Below are 18,094 nucleotides of genomic sequence, written 5' to 3' on the forward strand. Positions count from 1 at the left end.
ATGATGGGAAGCCACGCAAGAAAGAACAAAAGTAAAGTCCCTCTGCAAGAGCACGGTGAAGCATCTGCTCCCTGCATGCAGCTTGCAGGACACACGAGCTGCTCTCGCCACTCCCAGGAAAGGTGACTATGCAGGACAGAGAAAACAGTGCTGGGAGGCTGGATTCATCAGAGCACTTTGAGGTCCTCCTGTGGCAGGTGCCCCCGGCCTGCAAACTGTCATTCAAGCGGTGAAGGTGGGGGAGGGACAAAGAGTAATGCTACACAGAAGGGAGCACAGGGGAAGGGAAGAGTCCGCCCCTTGTCAAAGGTTTTCTACTCTGGAGCCCAGCGAGCCAGCTCTTTGCACTAACTTCCCCGGTGAAAACTGGAACGACCCCTTGGGCATTTGTAAGAAGAGGGCCAAGGAGTGATCCTGTCCCCACCCGGCATGGATAATTTCATGCAGGAAACACAGCAGTGTTCCTGCTAACAGCCGCAGAGTTCCTTATCCCCGCAAGCCACTGCCTGGCATGGGACATTCGTGATGGCAGGCCCGTGAGTGCTCATCTCTGGCCAATTACCATAGAAGATTAGAGTTGGAGGAGACCTCAGGGGGTCATCTAGTCCAGCCCCCTGCTCAAAGCAGGACCCACCCCAACGGAATCATCTTCATCTTATCATCATCTCCTCCTCCTCGCCATGTCAGATCCATTCCCCAGGAGCAAGGGGGAAAGTTCCAGCAGGAGCTGTCCCGAAACCACGATGCAGGATGGCTGCTGCTCAGCGAAGGATGGGGAGCATCTCCAGGCATGTCACTTGCTGCTGCCAGCCAGGGCACCTAACTCTTCTGTCACTGGCAGCACCTGCAGGGATCAGTCCCCTGGAGTAAGAAACAGTCTGAGTCAGAGTACATGGTGCACCGTAGCACCCCCTTTGGACAACAAAGGAACTCTGGAAAGCTGCCTCCAATGGGAAATAGAAGCGTCCATCAGGGCGGCAGGGGATGGCCACAAGATGGCCAGGATTGCAAGCATGCAAACTGGGAAAGGGTGCATGTTGGCTGGGTTTGATGCAACTCTCTCTCCTCCTTCTCACCAGCACACCATGGCACAGACAATCAAGAACAGGGTGGGCCAATCGGGTGGATCAACCTCTCAACAGAATAAACTAGACTGGCTTAGAGCCATTGGCGCTCTCTGGGCTACGCTCTGCTCCCAGGGAAGGGGAGCTTTGGCACTGGCTGCCTCTGTCTCCCAGGTCCACTGAATTTTGAGGCCGATTCAGTGGACCTGGAAGACACTGGTGAACGATGCAGATTGGTCATCACCAGTCTTGCCTCCTGTTTATTCGCCACCCGTCCGTGGCATGCACTCTTAACGCACACAGCTAGCCTTGGTGCAAGCTGGAAAGGGTTAACGAAGCAGGATGCTAATGAAACCAATCTGGTTGCTATTTATACCCACAAGGCACTCCCTCCCCCACCCCTCGCACCCCCAACTGTTCACTGCTGCCTGGAAACTTGGGAGCACAGCTTCCCCTGACTGCAGCACAAACAGGCTAATTACCCACTGATGATCCGGAATGAGCTAGAATGCTGCAGACTGGCATTAAAGAGGAGCAAGAAGAATCAATGCCATGGGGAGATGAGTGCAAGGAAAGCCAGTCTGCCAAGGAGCCAAGATTCCTGGCAGAAGCTAGAGCCATGGCTTACAGGACAGTACTACCTCTCTAGGAGCCATGCACCGCAGGAGGGCCAGGGGTGTTTTCATTGGGCTGGACCATCCCCTCCCATTATAATTAGCGATGGGCCCCCAGGTCCAAAGTTTGAAGCTGTTTAGGTCTAGCATGTTGCTTTGGCCTGTTCTAGAGATGGGAGCCAGCTGCACCATGTGGAACCAGCTTCCCTGTTGTTCGGGGGAGTCCAGAATTGCGGGTTTGATCTGACCCACCTCTAATCCTGGTAGACGTTGATGCGCCTTCTCCAAGAGTGGGTCACATCATCTCATAGCCCTCAATAATTTGAAGAGTCCTTAGAAGCCAATCCATAATGGACAACTCTTCTGGAACCACCAGGAAGACAGTGGCTGCATCTAGACTGGCAAGTTTTTTGTGTCAAGGATGCTCACAGGAATTGGACACCTTTTTCATGGGTCCGGAGAGGATCATAGAATCATAGGACTGGGAGGGATTTCAAGAGGTCATCTAGTCCAGCCCCCTGCATTCATGGCAGCACTAATTCTTATCTAGACCATCCCTGACAGGTGTGTCTCTAACCTGCTCTTAAAAATCTCTCAGGGTGGAGATTCCACAACCTCCCTAGACAATTCATTCCAGTGCTTTGCCACCCTGACAGGGTATTTTTCTTAATGTCCAACCTAAACTGCCCTTGCTGCAGTTTAAGCCCATTGCTTCGTGTCCTGTCCTCAGAAGTTAAGGAGAATAATTTTTCTCCCTCCTCGTAAGAACCTTTTCTGTGCTTGAGGTTTCTCTCTTGACCCATGCAGACATCAAAGGAAGACAGGAAAAGTCAAAACTGAGGCCACTAGGGGACAAAGTCGAACTATGATACGCAACTCCAGCTACATGAAGAGCAAAGCTGAAGTCAATGTACCTTAGTCTGAATTTTCTCAGCGTCCCCACTGCTGGAGGCTGATGGGAGAAACTCCTCCATCGACTTCCCTTACTTCTCGTTACCCGATGGAGTACCAGAGTTGATGGGGGTGCCATCTTTACTAGACTCACTAAAATGACCCCCAGAAGTTTAATCCCTGCAGCACCCATCTCTCGGTAAGTGGAGACTAGGCCTGAGGGTGAGAGAGAATAGTTGGACCAATGCAGCCTCTGAGCATCAGGGGATGAATACAGAAACCAGCAATGTGAAAGGGTGGAGAGGAAATACTGATCAATAAGAATAACCACAGTGGCTCAAATCTTCCGCTCCGCAGAAGGCCCTGAGAGCGAAGACTCACTCAGGCATGACAACCCTGTTCCTTTCTTTTCATAACGGTTAATGAAATGACAATGATAAACCTCCCAGAGGACTCTGCCTCGCAGCGATGGGTTATTGTCTCCTGGGCATAGAAGATAGCGGTAACGCAAGTTGTCCCTTTGGGAGGAGCCTGAAAGCGAAAGGATGTCTAAGCAGGTGCAGCCTTCTTCCTGAAAGAGCAGTCAAAACCCTGCAAGGAGAACAGGGAGGTAGCTTCCTAATGGCACCTCTGAGCAACGAGCCTCAGTCGACAGAGACCTACTGTGGGAGCTGCACTAATAGATACGTGACTGCAGCTAAAGTGAACCCAGTCGCTGTGCCAAGAACTCCCTGATGTTCCCCATCGTAGGCGTTGGACGGCCCTGGAGCAGCGGATGGTGTGAGCACTAGTGGAAATAGTATACGTGAGGTGACTGGTCACCTGACTGCCCAAATGGGAGGGTGTCCATTGGGGAGCATGGTCCTGGGGTGGGGAGGGGGGTTGATGATTGTGACTATGTACATCTTTCACTGGGGCACAAGGTTCTCAGGAACGTTGCATTGTCTGAGTACTGGTCATGGGTGCGAGCTCTTTCATAACTCCAGCAATTCCTCCCTGGCTTTTCCATTATTTCCTTTAAATCCTCTTTTCCTCCAAATTCTCCAGCCTCCAATGCAAGCTTCCCATTCCCAGCAGTGTCCTGGTTCACAAGCTGCAATCACCATCTGCTGTTGGATTTGCCTGCTGAGCTCTTCATATTGGTGTGTTGGGGGTGAGATTAACAAGCGAGCGTTTTACTGACTCTGGAAAATAGCACTGGGAATGCAAAGAATCTGTATTCAAAACCAGAGCTGGAATAGCCTCAGAGCGTACTTGTTCCCATTAGCCCATGGACAGGAAACACAAAGGATGAAGAAAATTTCCATATGGAATGAGGCCAAATTAGCTATGATCTGCGTTTGAGTAGCTAAAACCACACTCCAGTTTCACAAGAAATGGGATTTAAAAACAACACACTTTGGATGTAATGTTTTTTCTTTTTACCTCCAGTTTAATCAGATCATTTGCAAAAATATCGAGACTTAGTTGATTGCATTGAGACCTGGTGACAGATACACAGGTAGAAAGGGTTAAATGTCTTGTATGCACAATCTAGAGGTCACTAGAATAAGCTGTAGGGTCCTGGGACATAGGGAACCATGAATCAAAACAAAAAGGGCCAAATTCTGCTCACATTTTCCCTGGTGCAACTATACTGAGGTTGCTTCTAATCCTATCTATCTATCTATCTATCTATCTATCTATCTATCTATCTATCTATCTATCTATCTATCTATCTATCTATCTATCTATCTATCTATCTCTCCCTCCCTCCCTCCCTCCCTCCCTCCCTCCCTCCCTCCCTCATCACCTTAGTTTTGTGCCTTCTCCATCATTGTAGTATTAGAATCACAAACTTTGTAACCGAGAGCAGAATTTGGCCTCAAGACTCTGAATTAAGGGATGAGGCAAGATGTTTCGTGACTGCATTCAGTCTGACTAGCGTTCTGCACAGCACAATACTACAACCCAGAGCTTCATTTGTCACGCAAGAGCTTTCAGGGCTCAAGCAATTATTTTTTACATTCATAACTGATACAGCAAGCCCAGAGGGGCCGGGCTACGAAGTGCCAAGCCCAGAGGGGCCGGGCTACGAAGTGCCAAGCCCAGAGGGGCCGGGCTACGAAGTGCCAAACCCAGAGGTGCCGGGCTACTAAGTGCCAAGCCCAGAAGGGCTCAGCCCTGACAAGCCCTGGCACAAATTAAGCACAGCTACAAGAGCACTGTATGTCCCGACACCCTTCCGCCCGAGTCGTGTGTGCCACTTGGAATGGATTCCTCGGGAACTGCCACTAGCCCAGAGCCAAGCTCCGGGAAGCAGACCGGAGAGGCGATTCTTTGGACATTACAACGTTCTTTCCATTGCAGTCTTTGGTCAAACAACAGCACTGGTGAGGAGAGGGGGACTGTTTAATCAGAGAGGGTTGCCTCAGACAACCCCACCAAGTGACCCACCTGCCCCTCCCTCAGGAGAAAGGGACGTCACTGAGGGAAAACATTGTATTCCCAGCAGCAGAGAAACCCTGCCTGCAAGAACGCTGCCTTGGCAGGGCTCCCTCTGCAGCCCAGTGTCTCTCTTGATTAAACCGCCCTAATCCCGGGGATTAGAGCCGCGTGTGTGAGTGTGCGTGGGGCTGAAATACCATTCGATGCTGGAGATAACCAAGCAGCTGCCCAGGACCTTCGCCAAGCACGAGCCCAGCGTGCAAACCGCCACCAGCGCTCTGCTGGGGAAATGACCTTGAGCCCTCGTCCCTCCGCGGGCCCGGTGCTGTTGTGGGCGGGACAGTGGGAAGGCCGATGAGCTGTTGCGCTAGTGGGCAGTGGGTGGAGAACGCTCCTCAGGAGGGGGTGCCCCAAGGTACCTCCGCCATCCCTTGGGGAACTGTTGCTGCTCGCGGGAAACGGGGGAGTCTGCACGCGAAGGCGAGAGGCCGCAGGGCGGGACGCGACTGTGAGTACGAAGGACGCCGTGGTTGGTAACTTGCCCTTTTGTCTCTGTCCCAGTGAGGCTCCATGACAGCATCTCTGAGGAGGGCCACCACTACCTGATATTTGACCTGTGAGTAACGGCGACTGTTGCGTTTCATCCTCCGCCACATGGGGCCTGTTCAGGGGCAGCCTGTCCATAGGAGGTCGCCTAGGGCGCCACGTTAAATGGGGCGCCCAATTCAAGCGCAATATCATTGAGGGGTTTGCAGGAGGGGGTGCCGATTGCGTGGTTCGCCTAGGGCGCCAGGTGCTGGCAGCTAGTCTAGGGCCGGCCCTGGGCCTGTTCTTCTGCCACCACACAAACCCACAGCCCCCTGACTCCTGCCCAGGGGGGACTCTCTGTAGGGCCGCTGCCTCGGAGAGGCCGTGTTCCTGAGGGGGTGCACAGAGTAACGGAGCCGGCCGGAGAGGCCATTTTGCTCCTGCTTCCTGTGTTAGTGGAATTAGCTTTGTGTGCTATGCAGATCAGCACTCTGGCTTCTCAGAGCAACCATTAGCATATTTAATGCAGCCTTCCCCAGAGGTCCCGATGCTACTGCTGCTCTCTGGCTTGTGTCCATGACCCTGCCTCATATGGCAGCGTCTGTTCCTTCCTTCCCCTTGGAGACAGGCTAGCCCTGCAGCCAAGTAATCGCTAAAATGCTCCCCTTTGGATTATACATCCCCCCAGCTCTCGCTGTCCTTCCCTCGGCCTGGTTCTTCTGGCTCTTCCTCTCCCTTGCCGCCCAGGGGAGGACTGCAGTCCGAGTGCAACACCGGGGCCCCGAGGGGTTTGCGGAAAGCAGGGGCCAGTCACTGCCAGAGCTGGCGGAAAGTGAGGCGCGTAACGTAAGACGCTCGTGAAAGGGCACAAAGAGCTGGGCAGGTCCGGCACGTTCTCCAGATTTCAGGGCCCATTGGGATCGTCTGGTCTGACCGTGCTCTGCTACTCTCTGGTCTTGCTGGGGCCAGGGACAGGCTGACTCAGGGGCCTGGCCCTTCCTGCTCCTGATCACCCGGTCAGACACAACTCATCTGATGGCCACTGCGTGGCCTCCTCTGTGGAAGGAACTGGGGAGTTCCGTCAGCTGTGCTGGCCCCCTGGACGCTCCTTGGCCAGTCCCGGCGCCAGGCTGAGGACTGCGTTATCACAGGGAAGGAATGAACCACGCTCTCACCCCAGGCACAGAGAGCCCTGTAGCCTTTCAAGGCTTAAAGTGGTGGTTTGCCGAAAGCACCAGCATTTCCGGGCACACCTGCTCCGTGCAGCAGCACAGAAGATGCACGTGGGTTAAAAGAGCCCAGTGCTTTTAGTGGCATGGTTACATTTCCCACCAGGCTCTCCTCCATCCATTTCTGGAAGCTGCTCCCGCAGTGGGCTCCAGCTGGGGGGGTACGTCTAGACTACGCTAGACTTTCGAAAGTGAAAGTAATCTAGGTGTGGTTTTGTCGGCGAATCCTCCTCCCCATTTGTCGACAAGCCGCTTTTTCTTAAAAAATGAGATTTACGTGGCTTGTCGACAAACGGGGGGGAGGGGGAGGTTCGCTGACAAACCCGCGTCTAGATTACTTTCACTTTCGAAAGTGAGCTCGAAAGAAGATATGCAAATTCCCATGGAATTTGCATATCCTCTTTCGAAAGTCTAGCATCGTCTAGACATAGAGTGGGGGGAATGAATTTGCAGCAGCCGTGGCTCTCTCCCCTAGTACCCCCTCAAGCACAAACATTTCAGCAACCCAGGGTCCGCCGCTGCGGAAGTGGGTTAAAATGGGGATTCAATTCTCTTTCATTGCCCCCCCCAAAATTTGCCAAGTGCCCCAGCGCTCTCACCCACCAATTCCACATACCTCTTGCCCCCCCAACACACTCTCCCCCGCTGTACGTCTCAGTCCCTGCTGAACTGCTTGTCCAGTAGTGCTTTGGGTCTTTCCATGGGTCGATGGCCAGTTGGTACAAATCCGAGCTTTCCCGAGCTGATGTGACACCTTGTCTGTCTCACTCGCAGTGTCACGGGTGGAGAGCTGTTCGAGGACATCGTGGCCAGAGAATACTACAGTGAAGCAGATGCCAGGTGAGGATGGAAACCTACCAGAGGGACCCTGCAAGGCTTGGCAGCCAGGCATAGCCAGGCAAGGGAAGGGTAGAGCGGTCCAGCCTTCGCCAATAGCTCTAGGTCTGTCCTCCGCCAAGAACTTAGTTATTTACAACATCAGAGCATCACCTTCCTCCGCATTGTTACTGATTTTAGAGCAGCGCTCCGGGATCCGCTGCTCTTGCTTGTCCACGCCATGTGACCTTGCAAGTGGCTTGTTCTAGCCAGCATGTTTCCCAAGCATGCCACGGCTTCTGTGCGTAATCACACAGATTCTCCCGATCAAACCCGGGCTGCTTTAAGTGAATGCAGACCGGCTCTCTCCTCGTCTCAGTCGGATAATGCGGTTAGTGTCCGACCTACCTGCCTGATGGGTGGCAGCTGGACTCCGCCATGCCTCAGTCACCAACGTTTGGGTGAGGAGAGGCCACTGGCATGCTGGATCCCAGACAGGAGGTATTGGTGCCAGTGCTTTGTGGAGTCCTAGGAAGAGATGATTACATTCTTGACATTTACCAGTTGCAATAGTTATTTTTGTGTCTTTAAAGGCGTATCTGTGGCATTCACCACTGGCGTATCTGAGCATCTTGCAAATATTAATCAATTAAGCCTCCGCGCAGCCCTGGGGAAGAAGGGAAGCATTGGCATGCAAAGATGAAGGGACTTGCTCCAGGTCCCACAGGAAATCTGTGCCAGAGCTTTGAGCAGAACTCTTGGCTCCAGGGCCCGTCACCACAAAACCATCCTTCCTCCTTTTACCAGAGTTTCTGTGGTCCCAAGCAGAGGCAATAAAACTGAGGTGCAGGCAAACATCACCCTGCAGGAAGCTTCCGAATCAAGGCTCCTGCATGAAAAGATTATCTTTCTTTCCTGATTTGGAATCAGCTTTTCAGTGAGCATGCGGCATGCCCTGAATACGTTGATAACCAAGCCCCTTATTAGTACCCTACGAAAATGTACATGAGAACCTTTTGTTTGGCAGACACATGCTTTGTAAGCAAAGCCATAGGCCCCTCTTGGCACGTGGAACTTCTTTTTCGTTCTTGTGCATCCAGCAGTGTGCGTCTGATTTAATGGGCTGTCTGAACCAACCAAAAGACGTAATGAGCCCTGCTAGCCCAAGCCAGGATGAAGGCAATGAGGCAGGAGTTACTATGCTCCTAGTTCTTCCGCTCTGCTGAGATCATCGCGCGCACTCAGGCTGGCGTCTCCGTTTCACCACGAGGCCCCAGCTCCCGTTCTCAAGTTCCCCGTGCAGCCGCTCACGGTGTTTCTAGGGGAATGGTTTGGATTGCTTTAGCGCCTTACCTCTGACAGCTCTAGGAGGGCCTTACGGAACCTGTGCACTCCTTTTGAACTCTTCATTCAGTGCGCCTGAATGAGTCCGGGACCCCCAGCTGGGAGTGTTATGGGCAATCATGCTTTGATTATTCCGCTGTTCTCCGGTCTGCACCTACCTGGGACTCTGAGGAGCGAGATTCTAGAAGCCTCGTTGTGCAGCCATTAGCGGGAAGAGGAATGGGCATTGGCGTGGGAACTGTGTGTGTGTGGGGGGGGGGGTGTTGCAGCACCCCTGGACTCAGCGTCCTGGCTGCCGGCTCCATGCACCACGGGCTCTGCTGCCTCCCCTATGTGCTGGGGGCCCAGTTTGAGCCCCGTACGTGGGAAACCTTTGCTGCCAGCCACATTGCCCAGGGATCCTGGCTGCCAGCCCTGTATATCCGGGCTTTGCTCCCGGCCGCAGCTCGGAGTGGGGATGGATGGGGTTGGGGACTCGGCACCCCCACTCTTAAAACTGTTCCCACACCACTGGGAATAGGGGGTGTGGGAGGTGCTGAGAGGAGATCACAATGGAGGGAAACTCAGCAGGAAGCCCTGCCTCTGCTGTTCTCCCAGAGTGCAGGCATGACTTGTGTGATTTCTCTCCAGCCACTGCATTCAGCAGATCCTGGAAGCTGTCCTGCATTGCCACCAGATGGGCGTGGTGCACCGGGACCTCAAGGTAAGAGCTGCGGTGAAGGCTGGTAGGTGCTTCCAGGGTGTGAGATCATCACAACTGCCAGTGCTTCCAGGGTGTGAGAACCTCACAAAGAGAGAGATCGGCCTAGAAGTCTTGTCCTGGAACCTGCCCGGGGGAGGTTTGGGGCATCTGTAACACAGTGAGAAGAATGCCTTGTGGGAGATTCCAAAAGCCAAGGACAGGAAGCAAAGCCAGGCTTTCAGGAGGCATCACTGGCTTCATGGCTTCCAAGGGGGACCGTCGGGGAGTGACGAGGTGGTCCTTCTAGCCCAAGGTCCTGTGTCAAGCCAGCATTTCCTTCCAGAAGGATGCCTGGAGGGAGCAGGATCAGCCCCAGAGGGAGGCACGGGTAGGTCTGGAGGGAGCGCTTCCTGATGACCATTGCTGGGGTCTCCGTGGCGACCTGGGGTGTGGCTACACAGCAGGGCTAAACTCGAAATAAGCGACGCAACTGGAGCGATGCTAATCGCGTCGCGTGCGTCGACATAGCTTGTTTCGAATCTGGGCGCAGCTCCCCAGCCCTGATTTCGAAATAGAGCTGCCTTCCCCCGACTTCCCTCAGTCCTTGTACAACGAGGGTTACAGGAGTCGGAGTCAGAAGTCCTCCGGCTGGACCGTATTTCGACATTCTATCGAAATAACTGCGTGCGCGTAGTTGCGCGGGTTGTTCCTCCGAAGTAACAGGGCTGTGCAGACGTACCCCTATTCAGTCCTCTGCGGTGGGAAAATTGGTTAGTGACTGTGACATGTCTGGTCCCCGCCTGGGGCTCCTCAAATCCGTTCTTCTGGTTGGGGGGAGAAAAATGACCCATGGTCTCGCATCATCTGCAACAGGAAGTTCGTTAGGGTTCATCTGGAACCAGCAGGGCTGATAAGGGCTTGACAAAGTGGTGGCTGGGTTGATTTAGTCGGGATTGGTCCTGCCTTGGGCAGGGGACTGGACTTGATGGCTTTCTAAGGTCTCTTCCAGCTCTATGGTTCTATGATTATCCGGGTTATAGCCTTGGAGCCTTAAAAGCCCAGCTTGCCCACTGAGGGAATTTGGTTCAGTAACACCAAGCTCTGCAGCAGAGACTCTCCCTTTCTGCCGGCCAAGAGGGGTTTAAAGCCTCTGGCTTCATCCAGGCTGGTCTAGAATGTTCTCTCCCTGGGCAGAGCTCTTCTCAGGCAGGCCCATCTGCCTCGCCTGTAAGAGGAAGCTCATCCCTTCGCTCCCTCTCAAAACGCCTCCCACTTCAGGCTCGAATGCAGCACGAGCAGGACTTCCAAGGTTGAGGCGGCGCCATCTCTCCCTGCAAAGACACCAATAACTCCGGTAACCAAGCGGGGCTGTCAGAAGCTAGTTTGCCTGCAGATTGTCCAGGGATTGTGCAGCCAGCTGCCCTGATTCCGGGCCGGCTAATGCAGTCGAAAGAGCGTAACTAGACCATCGCTCTCCCTAATGGAGGTAATAAGTTTGCTGCTGAATGGGAGCCCGGAGTCAGGGCCCTCCGCAGTGATGGAAACCGGATTCATGTGTCTTCATCAGCCCTGCCGTAGGGAGTGGTGGAGTCTGAACTGCAGCCAGGCACCCTACTGACACGGGGAGGGCTTTGCTGGCCTCTTGTTTTTACCTGAGGGTGAGCTGTCCGGGAGGGAACCTCCGATCTGTAACACAAAGGGTTGTTTTTCCTTCCCCCAGTTCCGTAAGGAGTCCAAGGGAGCCTACACTGGCCTAAGTCGCTCCACCTTTTAGCCACCCGGATGTGAATGATCCACTAGCTCCGACTCACGTCCACCTACCACTGGGGTAACATAACCTCCCCGTTTGGGGGGGTTCCGAAGAAGGTATGCAAATTGCACTCGCCTTAGCATATCTTCCGATTTTTTTTCCGGAAGAGGATTTTCTGTTTTTTGGCCTGTCTACATGGGGCCAAATGTTGGGGAAAAAACCCCTCTTTCGGAAGCCTCCTGTACACCTCGTTTTACGAAGAATAAGGGGGCTTCCAAAAGATTTTTTCCTGACATTTGGCCCCGTGTAGATGGGCCAAATATCGGAAAATCCTCTTCCAGAAAAAAAATTGGAAGAAGATATGCAAATGCGAGCCCAATTTGCATACATTCTTCAACCCCTCCCTACAGTGTAGCCGGACCCTGAGTATGGTGATGCAAGCTCATGCAAGCCCGGTAACACACAGGCCCAGGGGCAGGAAGAGAGGAACGTAGCAGGAAAAGCTACTGCCAGGAGGCTGCTGGTGGTAATTGTGTCAGGCCACCCCCTTAGTCTGACTCTTACCTTCTTCCAGCTCCTCTAGGTCTGCTCACTTCTGTGTCCGAGAGCAGGGCTGGATAGTTTTATGGGAGTCTCTGTGTCTAGGGCAGGCCAAGCGTAAGAGGCCTTGCGCCCTGCCTTTGAATCGGGCCAGCGACTCCGGGAGCTGTTTGAATACAGAAGGAAGAAAGAAGGACAGTAGGGATGACCTTTCTACCTGACATGAGCCCAAGTCTCTCCTTAGGCTCTGGTGTCTCTGAGGACAGGCTCTTGGGCTCCCCGAGGCCCAGGCAGAGATGGTCTATCCCGCTTTGTCTCTTAAACGCTCCAGGTCTCGAATTCTCCCTTCTTCTCCTCTCCCCCTTGGAGTGTCCCATCAGGGCATTCAGCAGCATCACGGCCCGGTGTGCAAACACCGCCCAGCGCAGCACGGCCCTTGCCTGCATTCTTCTCCTGACGGAGACGTGCAACAGAGCAGCCCCCAGGGCTTCTCAGAGAAATGTCTCCCAGCCGGGAACTGCTGGGAGACAGTCCCCTCCCCAGAATCCAGGCTGGGAGCTCTGCTGAGCACGGCCTGTCTCGTGGCCAGTGCAAGAGCCCAAGGAGAGGGGTCCTGCTTGTGCCCAGAGGGTTTGAATACAGTCGTGGGAGGTTGTTTTTTACTTTGGTTCTCTCCCCCTCGCTTCCTCCTGTAGCCAGAGAACCTGCTGCTGGCATCCAAGCTGAAGGGGGCTGCAGTCAAGCTGGCAGACTTCGGCCTGGCCATTGAGGTGGAAGCGGATCAGCAGGCTTGGTTCGGTGAGTGGCCGGGCTCGGGACACGGAGACGGGGTCGGCCTCCATTTCCTATTTCTGTGTGTGGCCAAACAGCTCCCCTCCCCCCACCCTCCATGCATGTTTCATTGATGTCACAAGCAACATGGGTACCTTGAGTATCTGCCTCTGAATCTAACCAAAGGGTTAAAAATTTCCCACTGAGCTCCCCAGGCAAAGCCAGGCCACCGGGGATGGGGGAGCACGTGGAACCTTAAGAACAGCTGCATGGCAACCAGACCTTTACAAAGCTGCAGATTTGGCAGCCTTTGTGGCTCCAAGGTGAAACCATCCTTTGTATAACCCAGTTGCTTTCATTGGGAAAATACACGCTTGGGTGCCCAGACAAGACATAAGCAAAGTAACTGAATGGGGAATCCGTGAATGGATTTGCAAAGCCAGGACTCGAGCCACGGAGATGCTGTACGGGTCTGGTGACTCTGTGATGGGTACGCAGCCAGGAACTCCTCAGCCCTGCTCCTAGTCCTCCAGTGGCTCATGCCACGTTGAAATCCCTGAGTGCCTCTTTGCTGCACTGCTGCAGTTGCTGTGTACTGCCGCCTCGCCGCCCCGCTGGGAAGGGAATGTGTGAAACTGGTCTTCTGTCCAACACTTGAAACCCAGTGAGGCCTCAGTTCTAGGGATGGGCTACCTGGGTACCTCTTTGTAAGCAAGCGTGCCAATGTGGAGATGAACACAAAGGGAGACAGCAGGTGTAGGATGCAAACCCAAGATGTCTTTCCTAATGCTGTGCCAGCAGCTGGTTTGGTACGTTGGCTTGGTGTCTCACACGGCTTATTTTCCTATCCTTCCTTAACCCATCTGATTAGCCACTGAGGCTGTGTCTACTGCGGAGCTGTTTCGGGATACCTCCGGTATCCCAAAATAGCTATTCTGTGTCTTAAGAGCAAGCCCGTTATATTGAAATATAATGGGCTTGCTATTCCGACATCCCTGTAAATCTCATTGCACGAGGGATAAGGGACATTTTGGAATAGCGCTTTATTTCGAAATTTGGCGCCGTGTAGAAATAAGATCGAAATAAGCTACACAATTTCCGTGGCGCAAATTGCGTAGCTTATTTCGAGGTAAGGGTGCTGTGTAGACGCACCCTGATAGGCCAGGACTTCCGAACCACAGGACAGATTGGTTTCTCGGTTATACTGGTGTCAGTCTGGACTAACTGCACGCACGTCACTGCAATTAAATCACTGGATTGACACCTGCATAACTTAGTGCACAATCTGACCCAGGGCATTCACAGCCCTGAATAAACAGGTCCTGAATCTGCAGACCTGTAGTCGGATTACCCGAGCGTGGGCTCTCTGGATGGCCACTTAACTTTGCCCTGGCCGTGCTCAGTGGGCTAATTGGGGCAGACGTCCCAGGCCACGTGTCCGTCTCGCGGTCGGCTGCCGGGAGCTCAGCGCTTCCTTGCGAGCGCTGCCGTGACTGGGTGTTGTCTGGGTTTGGTTCGGCAGGCTTTGCAGGCACGCCCGGGTACCTTTCTCCAGAAGTGCTCCGGAAGGATCCTTATGGCAAAGCTGTGGACCTGTGGGCGTGTGGTAAGTCAGACGGAGCTTAACAAACAGGGGAACAGGAGACAGAAGCAGTGGCCAAGCTTTTTATTTCCCTCACTCCGCGCCACTCGCGCCAGCCGTGTCAGAGACGGCCTCGTGGTATGTTTAAGTATTGAACAGCCACGTTCTCGTGCATGTGAAACCACCAGTGGCAGTGGAGAGGCCCTGTGTTCACAACGTGTGACACTAGCGTTCCATGCCACCCCTGTCACGGGAGAGACCACTGCTCAGGACTACGGGTGCTCTCCAGCAGTGACTCCCGGCAAGCCAACTCCTTTCCTGTAGGCCAGCTTTGAAAATGCGGCAGGGGTGGCAGGTTTCTCCAAAACGCGAGCACTTGGTGAAATGCCAGTGCTCTCCTGGCACGTGCCATTTGCACGAGGCCAAACCAAGTGTGGCTCGTGGGTCTGGAACACGATGCACTAGTGACCCAGTTCATTAAAACGTCACCTTCCAATGGCTTTCGCAGCTCAGGCCCAGGGAGAGGCGCTGCTCTCCGGATGGGATCCCAGGATGTCTCAGCGCAGCGTGAAGAAGATTTCTCTTCGGGCCCAAACTATTTTCAGGGAGGCCCCTACACAATATGCACCTACATTTTGTGGACACAGTGGCTGCGACAGCATGCACATATCAGAGGGCTGCATGCGTCAGGCAGTCAGCTATTTGCACGCATGAGCGAGAGAGAGACAGGCAGAGAGACTGAAATGGGCAGGCGAGACAGCTCTACTCTAAAAATTCACTCTCACCTCTAACTTTCCCTCGTATAGACCAACACAGAATCAGTGAGCTAAACTTTCCCCCACATCCTCTTATTAGAGTATTTCTTCACGCAGGTGAGCACCATGGCTTAGCTGGCTAACGTGCCTGCCTTGTAAACAGGAGATCCTGAGTTCAAGTCTCAGCAGTGCCTTGTTTGTAGGCCTTTGCTCTTCTCTGCTCATGTTGGTTGGCTGGCTAGCTCAGCTGGTTAGAGTATGGTGCTAATAATGACAAAATCGTGGGTTCAAGCCCTAGCCTGGCCATTGGATGCTTTTGGTAATGTGGACTTGGTTGTGGCATCTCCATTGTTGGAGATATTGAAGAGCGGGTTGGATAGACATCAATCAGGAATGATCTAGATGGTGCTTGGTCCTGCCGTGCCGGCAGAGAACGGGACCTGCTGACCTCTCAAGGTCCGTTCTAGTGTTCTGTGTTTAACTCCTTACCAGAAGATGTTGTGAAAGCCAAAACACTAACAAGGTTTTAAAAAGAGCTAGATAAATTCATGGAGGATAAGTCCATTGATGGCTATTAGCCGGGACGGTGTCCCTAGCTTTTGCCAAAGGCTGGGAATGGGCGACAGAAGAGGGATCACTTGATGATTGTCTGTTCTATTCGTTCCTTCTGGGGCACCTGGCCTTGGCCACTGTCAGAAGACAGGAGACTGGGCTAAATGGACCTTCGGTCTGACCCAGTGGGGCCTTGCTTATGTTCCTATCCCTCTCTTGTATAGGAGTCATCCTCTATATCCTCTTGGTTGGGTATCCTCCCTTTTGGGATGAGGATCAGCACAGACTCTACCAGCAGATCAAAGCTGGGGCCTACGATGTAAGTACCTTTGGTTTTCTCCCCGCCTCACTCCTCTCTCATTCGCCCATCTCCTCTCTCCGGCACTCATCTTGTCTCCCCGCCATCACTTTGACAAATAGGACCAGTGGCTGAGAACCGCTGCTGGTTTGAAGGAGCCAGCTGCTCCAGTCCTTCCCTGTCTGTGATGGGCAGTGTGGAAGACCATATCCACCAATCACAAACAAGGCCATTTCAAGGCCTTGCACAGGCAGCCCTGCGACAATGGTCCCTGTGAGCTGACACACGTGGGTGGACATCCAGGAGAGATTCAGATGCTGCCCTGTTGATTAGCAGAAGCTCCCGCAGCCTCCCAGCAGCATGTGTGTCTGTTGGTGGTGCACATCTGCACATGCCTTGGTGCACATAACAAAATTTATTCTGCACCGGGGTGGAAAAATTAGAGGGAACATTGATGTGTGGTGCGCTTTTCTCTGTGGAAACCGCACAGCACAGAAGGGCTAGGGATGCTGCAGGCCACCTTGGAGAGCCCCTCTGAACTCTCTCGCTGCTCCTGAGATGTCAGATGGGAACAGCACGAGCACTCTAGCTGCCTGCCACTTCTGGGCTCATCTGCTTACAGCTTTCCTGCATCCAGCCTCCAGCCCTGAGCCAAAGGGGAATTCTGACAGCTGTAGGGTTGCTGTTCTCTTTGTAAGCTGCTGTTCCAGGCTGCAGGTGGGGGAACAACAGTGGGTCTGATCCTCCCCAGTAGAAGACAGACTTTCTCCTACTCTCCCTGCCCTGAGCTGGCAGAATTAACCCTTCCCTCTCCTTCGGCCAAAATACACCCCAGCCTCTCAGCACGAGAAGAGAATCCCCTTCGTGGCAGAGGACTGGGGTGGGGGAACGAGCCGAACTTTATCTGGGTGGGCTGGGCAGCAGAAGAAATGCCCCTGCTTCACTCTCCCACCTGGCCCCTTTGCCTTTGCAGTTCCCTTCCCCCGAGTGGGACACGGTCACTCCTGAAGCGAAAGACCTCATCAACAAGATGCTAACGATCAACCCCTCCAAGCGTATCACGGCAGCAGAAGCTCTGAAGCATCCCTGGATATCGGTAAGCAGGGCGCACAGGATGGGCCCCTCGGGGTGCTAGCTGGGAGATGTGGCCTGTTCTGTGGCGTGGGCATGCCTCTTTTAAGGATGACGGTCCAGGAATGGGGAGGTTTTATGCAAATGATGGGACACCTCACTTTGCATATTGGTGAACGGGCATCACCTTGCATATGGACGGTCTATCGGATGAATTAGGGAACCCTCTTCCCAGGTCTTGCCCCAGGATCAGTCACCCTGATGCAGCAACAGGCATTTCTCCAGATCAGCATGAGACATTTAGGTGTCGTTAAGCCCTAGTGCCTTTCAGCTTAGAAAAAAGGAGACTATGAGGGGATATGATAGAGCTCTATAAAATTATGACTGGTGCAGAAAAAGTGAATAAGGAAAAGTTATTTACTTATTCCCACAATATAAGAACTAGGGGTCACCAAAGGAAATTAATAGGCAGCAGGTTTTAAACAAACAAAAGGAAGTTTTTCTTCACTCAGCACACAGTCAACCTGTGGAACTCCTTGCCAGAGGATGCGGTGAAGGCTAGGACTTTTATAGGGTTCAAAAAAAGAGCTAGATTAATTCATGAAGGTTAGGTCCATCAACGGCTATTAGCCAGGGTGGGTAGGAATGGTGTCCCTAGCCTCTGTTTGTCTGGAAATGGATGACAGGAGAGGGATCACATGGTGATTACCTGTTGTGTTCCCTCCCTCTGGGGCATCTGGTATTGGCCACTGTTGCTCGTGCTTAGAGTCAACCAGCAGCTGGCAGTTGACTTGAAGTGCTAAGCCCCTTGCAGCATGGGGGTCAGGGGAGTGCGCAAAGTCTCCTCCCATCCTGCCCCCATCCTGCAAGGAGCGCCTGGTGCTTAGAAGCGCTGCGCTTCTCGCAAGGTGGGAGGAGACTTCACATGCTCCCACCTGCCCCCAGGCCAATCAGCTCTGTGCACTCCTTGCAGGGCGGGGCAGGGCCGGAGGAGACGTTGCATGCTTCCCCCCACCCCCAGGCTCTGATTGGCCTGGGGGCGGAGGAGCGGCAGACAGTGCCGGCCCGAGCCGTTCTTGCATCCTGGGCGTGTGGCGCCCCTTACAACTGCAATCAGGCACCCCCTATAAGTTGGTGCCCCGGCAGCTGCCTGGCTAGCCCCCACACCTTAATCTGGCCC

At 53.5% G+C, this 18,094-nt stretch overlaps 1 protein-coding gene across 6 annotated transcripts in view; it reads left to right on the plus strand.

The window, feature by feature from the left end:
• The window catches only part of CAMK2A (calcium/calmodulin dependent protein kinase II alpha), an 85,967-nt gene that overhangs the window by 36,945 nt on the left and 30,928 nt on the right, over positions 1-18,094 (plus strand). For 5 of the 6 annotated variants that reach the window (XR_012896389.2, XM_089769460.1, XM_089769459.1 and 2 more), the window contains exons 4-10: positions 5,558-5,612; positions 7,528-7,593; positions 9,544-9,616; positions 12,581-12,683; positions 14,179-14,262; positions 15,770-15,864; positions 16,817-16,939. Coding sequence is in view for 5 of the 6 variants with exons in the window: in XM_089769460.1 (XP_089625586.1) it covers positions 5,558-5,612; positions 7,528-7,593; positions 9,544-9,616; positions 12,581-12,683; positions 14,179-14,262; positions 15,770-15,864; positions 16,817-16,939 (599 nt within the window). In the remaining variant the exon portion in view is untranslated. Of the gene's footprint in view, positions 1-5,323; positions 5,412-5,557; positions 5,613-7,527; positions 7,594-9,543; positions 9,617-12,580; positions 12,684-14,178; positions 14,263-15,769; positions 15,865-16,816; positions 16,940-18,094 lie in introns of those variants that run through there. The other variant, XM_075900545.2, reaches the window with a different exon arrangement.

Source organism: Pelodiscus sinensis, chromosome 16 (genome assembly GCF_052426305.1).
Source record: "Pelodiscus sinensis isolate ZL-2025 chromosome 16, ASM5242630v1, whole genome shotgun sequence".
NCBI classification, from domain to species: Eukaryota; Metazoa; Chordata; order Testudines; family Trionychidae; genus Pelodiscus; species Pelodiscus sinensis.